A 9,943-nucleotide genomic window follows, 5' to 3' on the forward strand; every position below is an offset into this window, starting at 1 on the left:
AGCGATGGACCAACCACTCTATGCACTCGCTAAGCAAATACAGTGGAACAACAAAATGAATTCGGTGAAGATAAGTACATGGTAATGATGGGTGGCCTGCATATTGAGATGGCAATATTAAAGATGATTGGACATTGGTTAACTAACAGTGGGTGGGCAAGGTATGGTGTAGATTTGTTGTTTTATAATCTCAATCTAATAACTAACATATATTTTACTTTGAAGTGCTCTAATTCATGCTGAGGTTATGACAAGTGGAAGAGCGGATTCTGTTTTGAAAGGATCGCACGTGACGAGATCTCGCTATGTCCACCAAGTAAGTGCCTGTGCAATTTACCTTATGCAGAAAATTGCTTACCAGGAGTACATCGAAAGTTGTGAAGACAAGCCCCCAAAAAGTTATGAAGCTTGGATAAAAGAACAAAGTGAGCTTTGCCCGCAATTCAAATACTGGGCGACAGTATTAGACCTCGAAATTCTTCTACTGCAGTTTGTTAAGGCTACCAGAGAGGGTAACTTCCAAGTCTACTTACAAGTGCTTGGAAAGGTACTTCCTTGGTTTTTTGCGATGAACTTGTCTAACTACTCTAGATGGTTGCCAGTACATGTGAGAGATCTCTTACGATTAGAGAAAACGCATCCTACTCTTTTTACAGAGTTTAGTGCACATGGAAAATTTGTGGTTCAGAAGTCCCAACATCGTTTTTCTATGATGTCCCTTGACCAAAACCACGAGCAAGAGAACGAAATGATAAAAGGTGATGGTGGAGCAGTGGGCCTCACCGAGTGCCCAACGGCCCTAAGACGTTGGATGATCGCAGGACCTGAAATTGCAAGACTGGTAAGAGAGTTTGAGTGTTCCTTTGGCGTTCAGTGTTCTACAAAGAACATTACTCACCACGAACAGACACCATCTGTCCAAAAGAACTTTGCAAAAGATGTAAAATCAATGTCTGCTGCATTAAAGGAGTTTGGAAACCCCTTTATGGAAAATAGCAAGGATCTGATTGTCGTAGATACGAAAGAAATAGAGCCTGAGTGTGTTATAGAGTCGATTTATACAGCTCGAAAGATCGGAGAAGCACAATACACTAAGTACGTCGAAGAGAGACTTGAAAAGTGTAACACACCAATAACTGACACAATTGAACGCAATAAGCTTCCACTTTTTGGAACATCAGTACCAACGACAACCAACAAGACGAAACTTCAAGTCACAACATTAAAGAATGACTGCAATCTTTTTGCAAGGTTGTACATTGCTTGTCAGTCAAGAGAAGGGAATCCAAGAATTTTTAAGCATGAAAACCAGAGTACTCCTCCTTCATTATCATCAGGGGACAAGATGCGAAGTGGCCAGAAATCAGAATTGATTGATTGTCTCGAAGCTGATGTGCAGACCACCTGTCCAAATGTTGATGTCAAAATCTTGGATGCCGCAGCTATTGTAAACATGCTTAGCCCAGGGAAGTGTAAGACCTTTCAAGAATACTCCAAATCAGTGTTTGTTCCTTATATTGTTCAACAAGCAAATGGTATTAGAAGAATAGATCTTGTTTGGGACCGTTATATACCCGACAGCCTTAAGCAGGGTACTCGTTCATCGCGAGGCGCTGTAGGGGCAAGAAGAAGAGTATGTGACATGGCTGTGATCCCTGCAAACTGGAAATCATTTTTAAGATCAGATGACAACAAACAAGAACTTTTCAAGTACCTCAGTCAGGCAGCAACATCGATTCAACTGCCAAATGTTACAATTGTAAGCACTTTGAGGAAGACATAATAAGTTCGAAGCCAATCGAAAAAGATGAGTTAGCTCCCTGCAATCACGAGGAGGCCGATACGCGCATTTTCATTCATGCAAACCATGCAGCGAAAGGTGGAATGAGGAAAATTGTCATAAGAACTGTAGACACAGATGTTGTTGTGTTAGCAATAGCAAACGTGCACAAGTTAGATGTAGATGAACTTTGGATTGCTTTTGGTGTTGGTAAACACATGAGGTACTTACCAATTCATAACATTACACAAAGCTCGTGAGGAGCAATGTGAAGCCCTACCCTTCTTTCATGCTGTCACTGGTTGTGATACTGTGTCGTTCTTTGCTGGAAAAGGTAAAAAGACTGCATTTCAAGCCTGGAAGTCTTTTCCTGATGTTACCAGTGTGTTTCAGCTTCTTTCATCTCCAAAAGAATCCATCTCAGAAGAAGAAATGGAAAAAATTGAAAGATTTATCATTATTATGTATTCCCGCACATGCCCGCTCTCCAACATCAATGATGCTAGACAAGCTATATTTGCACAAGGTACTAAGACAATCGACCACATTCCACCAACCCAAGCCTCCTTGGTACAGCACATTCGGAGGGCAACATATCAGGCTGGTCATGTTTGGGGTCAGTCGTTAGTTTCAGTTCAACAGTTACCGCTTCCTTCGCAGTGGGGATGGCAAAATAATGGCAGATGGATTCCTACATGGAGCACTCTTCCAGAGGCTTCCAAAGCGTGCAACGAACTGGTGCACTGTGGTTGCAAGAAAGCATGTAGGGGCTTGTGCAAATGTACCAAGTCCAATCTTCCATGCACAGCATTGTGCAAATGTGGTGGTAGCTGTTACCAAGATTAATAAGTAAGTAATATTCCCTAAATAATCCCGAAAATGAATCAAAAGAATACACTGCAGTGAAGACGACAGGTGATACAATATCATTATTAAACATTTTCATGCTCTTGTAAAAATTTAATAACACCAATAAATCAAGAAATCCCAAATATTCTTATTTTTTTATTGAAAGTATGTGAAATTTACTGGTATTAATGACAATTTATACGAATTATATATCGCTTAATAATACTTACTTCCAAGAGGATATAAATGCGATGAGAACTAAATTGTTTTGTCGATTTTCTTTTTATTTGAAATGGGATCCCTGTGCCTTTACTATTAAAATATAAGGCAAAATTTATTGATAATTTTCTCGGAAACAAAAAGGTATTTTGCTGGCTCTCGCCTCTATTTTAATTTCATTGATAAACCAATGCAAAATAGTGAATTTGAGACTTTCTTCATGAATTTGAACAATGCTAGGTCTTATACTCCGGACTAAAACAAAACTATAAACCAAATACAAAACAAAACACAAACCGACAAACCAACAAAAAACGGACGAAACAGTAGAAATTGTCACATTACCATGCATAAAGGGAACATCAGAAATGACTGTCAGACTTCTTCGACCATTTAATAATAACGTCGCCCACAAACCTACACAAAAACTGAAATCATGTTTCACCAAACAAAGACAAATACGCGATGTACATGATACCATGTAAAGACTGCTCAAAGCAATACATAGGACAAACATCTAAGAACATTAAACAAGACACACAGAGCACAAAAACGCTATAAAATGACGAGATCCGAACTCGCTACCCACGGAAACAACCACACAATCGACTGGAAAAAAAAGAGACAAGCAGAATAATAAATAATTTTTGTTAATAACTAAACTATATGACAACACCAAAATAGATTCTCTTGTCTAGAAAATTATGCCGAATTGCCGAAGGTATATCTCATGCTCATTCTTCAATCTAAGTTTAATACGATAAGGCACATGCACTAGTGTTGCCGCAAAATGGGATTGTTTTTTCTTGTGCAGCCTGCCAGCATGAGGCAAAAAATATATCCTGAAAGATAAAGCTCGTACAAACAAACGTTCGTACAATCATTAAAAACAGAGCTGCACGAAACTGTTTCCACTGTTTGCCTATACCTATGTCTCTTAAAAGCATCATTTAGTTTCGTTTTTTATTTAGCTTTTTCAATGTTTATTTTTCGACGTAGAATAAGAATATTTTACGAACGGACTAAAAGCATTTTATTTGCGCGTTTTGCGTCCGCCGTCCGCGTCCGCTTTTTATCTACACCCTTTTTCTTAAGTTGTGAGCATATGATGGGTAAGTAGACATGTTTGTTTTTTGTGTCGTTGTTTTTACTGTGCTTTAGTTCATTATAAATTGCGTGCGTGTTTAGTCTGTGCGCGTCCGAGTAATTTTAGTCTGTCAGTCGAATGTGGTTGTTTCCGTGGGTATGTTCTGTCGGTAGTGAGTTCGATCTCGTCGTTTTATGGCGTTTTTGTGTTCTGTGAGTCTTGTTTCAATTTTCTTAGATGTTTGTCCTATGTATTGTTTTGAACAGTCTTTACATGGTATCATGTAGATTGCGTCAGTTGTATCATGAATTGTTGTTTTGTCTTTATGTTAGGTGAAACATAATTTGAGTTTTGTGTAGGTTTGTGGGCGAATTTAAAGAAGCTTGGTACAGTGAAGACAACGACACAATAAACAGACATATCGACATACCCATCATATACTCACAACTAAAAAAAGGACAAAAAAACTACAAACAACACCAAAACTAAAACTCTACACTCTAAAATTATTAACACCAATCACATTCACTATACACCAAAACCCATGACAACGCATTTCACCCCATCCAATCACATTAATCCACCCACTAATCCAATTAGACGCTCTAAACGTCTCCAAGCTAAAACACGTGTAAATAAATATCCTCATTCTGATGGCTCGAAGCAACGAGTCGAAAGCTCAATAAAAATCATTTAAAACCGGAGAAACGTTTATCTTTTATATATTCAATGCCTATATAGGAAGTTTATAATTTATGATTTTCCGTATAAAACAGTGCTCGAGCGTAAATATATGTAGTGGTGTTGAGAAAATCACAAAACTACAGATTCATCCCGACAAGCCTGTTTCATGATTTTCACTCTTCAGGGATAATTTTAAATGAATACAAAAGCATGTGCTAGATTATATATACAAGAGGAAGTTAGGGTTAAAAATTGAGATAGAATTACATAATATAGTGGTGTACGATTACAAATTACATAAAGTGCCTTGTGTCTATGGCGACAAGTGGAGATAAGTTCGTTGCGTTTATTGAGGGATGATTTTGATGGTTGGTAGATGATGAAGAATTTTTCTTTGAGGCAAAGGTTGCATCTTTTACTGGTGCTGTTGTATGGTTTGCTGTGTGTCATGATGTTCCATGAGATGTCGTGGTCGATATAGCTGTCTTTAAGGGTCCAAATATGCTTACTGAGCTCGGTCGAGTTTCGTAGTTTTTTGTGGCGGAAAGAGGCAGGGTGATTTCTATGTCTAGTCTTAAATCTTTTCTGTAAGTCCAATGTACGTCTCAGTTGTGTTATTGTTTTGCGTTTTACAGTAGCTTGGTAAAACGGATGACTGCAGGCAGTTTCCGTTAAGTGGGCAGTTTTGTTTTGTCGGCAGTTGCATGTTTTGTAAGTGTCTTTTGTTCGCGGTGTTGTCGTTAGTTTTGTCTGATGTTCTCAGTATATGTTTGTTATGGTTGTTGACTATTTGTTCGATATTGTTCATGCAGCTGAAGCTGAGTTTGATGGTGTTACGGTTGAATATTTTCCTGAGTTTATGGTCTATGGGGAAGTGTTTGTCGATTAATGAAAGGAATTTGTGGCCAATGTTCGGGTAGACGTTTTTGCTGAATGGAGGGTTGTACCAAAGTATATTTTGTCGAAGTCTGTTTTTCCGTTTGTTAGTAGCGTCTGAGTCGAATTTTAGTGTGTATCGGTATCCGTTTTCGTCGAGTGCTTTTTGGTATGGTGCAGTTATTTGGTCAAATGATGCTTTGTCGGATGATAGTGAAGATAGACGTTTGTTGATGGCGTCGGGTATGTTCTTTGTTATGGTTGGTGGATGGTTGCTTTCGCTGTGGACGTATTGCAGAGAAGTGTTGGGTTTTGTGTAAGGGCGATATGAAAAATTGTTAAGATGTAAGGTGATGTCAAGGAAGTTGATGATTTTTTTGTTTGCTTCAATAGTTATGCGTAGTCCATTGTTGTTGAATATCCGGCATATTTCCTTTTTAATATTCTCTGTTTCTCATGGTGTGGTGTTTGAAAAGGCAAGTCCGTCGTCTCGATAAAGTCCTATGTCTGTTGTGATGTTTTGTAGTTGAGAAAGGAGGTAGCTTCCTACGAGTTCGCATGTCTCAGCTCCGTCGAAGCTACCCATTGTGACGTCGAATGTATAGTTATATTTCTTTTGCCAGGGTTGTTTGTTGTGTATAAGGAATGAATTCTTAGCGTGTATAATGATGTTTTTTTCGGCGTTTGTGATGTTGTCGTAGGTTGAGGCAAAATCCAGTGCTTTGTTTAGTAAGTCTTGATTAATGGATGGATAAAAGTCTACGATGTCGAAGGATATGAAGGTGACGTTATTGTTGTGTTTGATAGATTTAGACCACTGGATCACAGATGATGAGTTTTTCCAATGGTAGTATGAGGTTGTTTTTATGATGTCGCTGTTATATATATATGTGTAGTGGTGTAGAAAAAAATCACAGAACTACAGATTCATCCCGACAAGCCTGTTTCGTGATTGTGAAGATAGACGTTTGTTGATGGCGTCGGGTATGTTCTTCGTTATGTTTGGTGGATGGTTGCTTTCGTTGTGGACGTATTGCAGAGAGGTGTTGGGTTTTCCTCTTGCCGCCATAGATCCAAAACACTCCTATGTAATTTGTAACCATACACCTTAATTAATACTCTAACTTGCGTCATCTAACTTGAAACTATACACCTTAATTAATACACTAACTTCCGCCATCTTGTATATGTATTTTCAGCATTTAAGTATTTTATTCATTAAATCCCCTGAAGAGTGAGCAATCACGAAACAGGCTTGTCGGGATGAAATTGTAGTTTTTGTGTATTTTTCTCAACACCACTACACATATATATATATATATATATATATATATATATATATATATATATATATATATATATAATTGTACGTCCTGTGTCCCAAGTGCAGGAGTCACCATTTTATTATGGTGATAGCCGGGAGGGCACATTGTTATACACTTTGTATAATACGCTGACTGCGCGTGCGTAGTTTGAGCACTTTCGGAATTTGTAGAGAGTCTCATATGGAGACGTTCACAATGTTCGCGATATGCAAAGCTCACCTTTATAGGTTTGAGCACTGTGGTGACTCTACAATACAATCCATACAATGTGTAACTGTACGTCCTGTGTCCCAAGTGCAGGAGTCACTATTTAACTATGGTGATAGCCGGGAGGGCACATTGTTATACACTTTGTATATTACGCTCGCTGCGCTTGCGCAGTTTGAGCGCCCTCGGATTGCGTAGAGAGTGTCATAAAGAGACGTTCACCGCATTCGTTTTATGCAATGCTCACCTATATAGGTTAGAGCGCTCTGGTGACTCTACAATACAATCCATACAATGTGTATATATATATATGAACATATATATGTGATAATATAAAGATTCTCTGGATTTATATTTTGAAATTTTTATTAAGCTTTCAACTCGGTGCTTCGAGCCTTCGTCAGAATGTGACAATATATTATTTACAAAGATTTTGTCGGCGTTTGGAGCGTCAGATTGGTTGGTTAGTAGTTGAGTTAATATTATTGGATGGTATAAGATGCGTTGTCATGGTTTCGGGTGTATGGATTGCGTTAATGAAATTCGAGTATTTTATTTTAGTACGCACGCGCAGTGAGCATAATATACAAAGTGTATTACATTGTGCCCTCCAGGCTATCGCCATAGTAAAACGGTGACTCCTGCACTTTGGACCCAGCACGTACCGTTACACATTGTATGGATTGTATTGTACAGTCACCAAAGTGCTCAAACCTTTAAAGGTGAGCTTTGCATATCGCGAACACGGTGAACGTCTCCATATGAGACTCTTTACACAATCCGACAGTGCTCAAACTACGCACGCGCAGTGAGCGTACTATACAAAATATAGAATTAATATATTTTGTTTATACTATATATATATTAACTAATATAAGTTTGAAAATTTGTAATCCAGGCAATGAATACATAAAAGATAAAAGTTTCTCCGGATTTTTAATTGATTTTTTTATTGAGCATTCCACTCGTTGCTTCGAGCCTTCATCAGAATGAGGATATTTATTTACACGTGCTTTTTAGCTTGGAGACGTTTAGAGCGTCTAATTGGATAAGTGGGTGGATTAATTTGATTGGATGGGGTGAAATGCGTTGCCATGGGTTTTAGTGTATTGTTAATATGATTGGTGTTAATAATATTAGAGTGTAGTGTTTTAGTTTTGGTGTTGTTTGTAGTTTTTTTGTCCTTTTTCTTTAGTTGTGAGTATATGATAGGTATGTCGATGGATTAATGTGATTGGATGGGGTGAAATGCGTTGCCATGGGTTTTGGTGTATTGTTAATACGATTGGTGATAATAATATTAGAGTGTAGTGTTTTAGTTTTGGTGTTGTTTGTAGTTTTTTTGTCCTTTTTCTTTAACTTGTGACTATATGATGGGTATGTCGATATGTCTGTTTATTGTGTCGTTGTCTTTACTGTACCAAGCTTCTTTAAATTCGCGTGCATGTTTAGTCTGTGTGCGTCCGAGTACTTTAGTTTCTGTCCAGTCGAATGTGTGGTTGTTTCCGTGAGTATGTTTTGCCGGTAGTGAGTTCGGATCTCGTCGTTTTATGGCGTTTTTGTGTTCAGTTAGACTTGTTTCAATTTTCTTAGATGTTTGTCCTATGTATTGCTTTTAACAGTCTTTACATGGTATCATGTAAATCGCTTCAGTTGCATCATGAATTGTTGTTTTGTCTTTATGTTTGGTGAAACATGATTTGAGTTTTTGTGTAGGTTTGTGGGTGACGTTAATATGAAATGGTCGAAGAAGTCTGGCAGTCATTTCTGATGTTCTGTTTATGTATGGTAATGTGACGATTTTTACTGTTTCGTCCGGTTTTTTGTTGGTTTTGTCGGTTTGTGTTTTGTTTTGTATTTTGTATATAGTTTTGTTTATGAAGTTTCTAGGGTAATTGTTTTTAATAAATGTGGAGTATAAGTAGTGGCGTTCTGTTTTTTTGGCTTTTTCCGTATTACAATGAGTGTTTATCCTGTTAAAAAGTGTTCGAATGCAGCTTATTTTGTGTTGTGTTGTATAATTGCTGTTGAAATCGAGTATTTGGTCTGTGTGAGTGATTTTGAGGTATACTTGTGTGTTTAGTGTACCGTCATCTAATCTGGTTAGTAGGATGTCGAGGAAGGTAAATTGTTTGTCGTGTTCTTCGTCTTTAGTAAATATAATGTTCTTTGTGGTATTGTTTATGGTTTGTAGGATTTGTTCAGTTTTGTCTTTCTTGACTATGGCAAAGATGTCGTCGACATATCTTTTCAATAGTCTATTGTTTGTGTTGTTTGTGACTGATTGTGTTTCGAGGTGTTGTATGACAGCTTCTGCGAGGAAGGTGTATAGTGGTGATCACATTGGTGTGCCTGAAATTTGTCTGTAGTATGTGTTTTCGAAGGTGAATTCAGTGGAGAGGCAAAGGTTGAGTAAGTCTAGGATGTCATTTTTGTCTAGTTGTGTTGTAGCTTGCCAAGTTTTGTCGTTTGTGAGTAGTTCGTTTGTAATTTGTTTGGCAATGTCTAGTGGTATGGATGTGAAGAGTGATGTCACGTGGTAGGATATCATGATTTCGGCTGGTTATAGTTTAATGTTTTCAATACTGGCGAGGAAAGTGGTGGCGTTTCTGATGGTGTGGGCTGAATTTTTCACTAATGGATACAGAATGTTATAAAGATATTTTGAAAGTTCATACGCAGGTGATCCTGGAAGCAATACGATAGGTCGGAGTGGGTTGTTTTCTTTGTGGATTTTTGGTAGTCCGTAGAATTTAGCGGTGGATGCGTCATTGGGTCGGATATTTCTGTAGTCGTTTTCGTTTAGTTTCTTTTTGTCTTTTAGTTGTTTCAGTTTGTGGTTGATGCGGTTGGTGGTCGTTTCTGGTCTGTGTTGAAGTTCGTTGATGGTAGTGTCTTGTAGGAGAGTAACATATA

General features: G+C 37.9%; 1 protein-coding gene across 1 annotated transcript; it reads left to right on the plus strand.

Annotated features, from left to right (window-relative positions):
• The first annotated feature begins 1,312 nt into the window (after positions 1-1,312).
• On the plus strand, positions 1,313-2,772 carry LOC124445545. Its single transcript, XM_046996268.1, is given in 3 exon segments — positions 1,313-1,766; positions 1,769-2,033; positions 2,035-2,772. Coding segments are annotated over 3 exon segments (1,278 nt in total). The 5' UTR covers positions 1,313-1,345; the 3' UTR covers positions 2,627-2,772.
• The last annotated feature ends 7,171 nt before the right edge of the window (positions 2,773-9,943 follow it).

The sequence above is a fragment of the Xenia sp. Carnegie-2017 genome, unplaced genomic scaffold, assembly GCF_021976095.1.
Source record: "Xenia sp. Carnegie-2017 unplaced genomic scaffold, XeniaSp_v1 HiC_scaffold_10, whole genome shotgun sequence".
In the NCBI taxonomy this organism is placed as follows: domain Eukaryota; kingdom Metazoa; phylum Cnidaria; class Anthozoa; order Malacalcyonacea; family Xeniidae; genus Xenia; species Xenia sp. Carnegie-2017.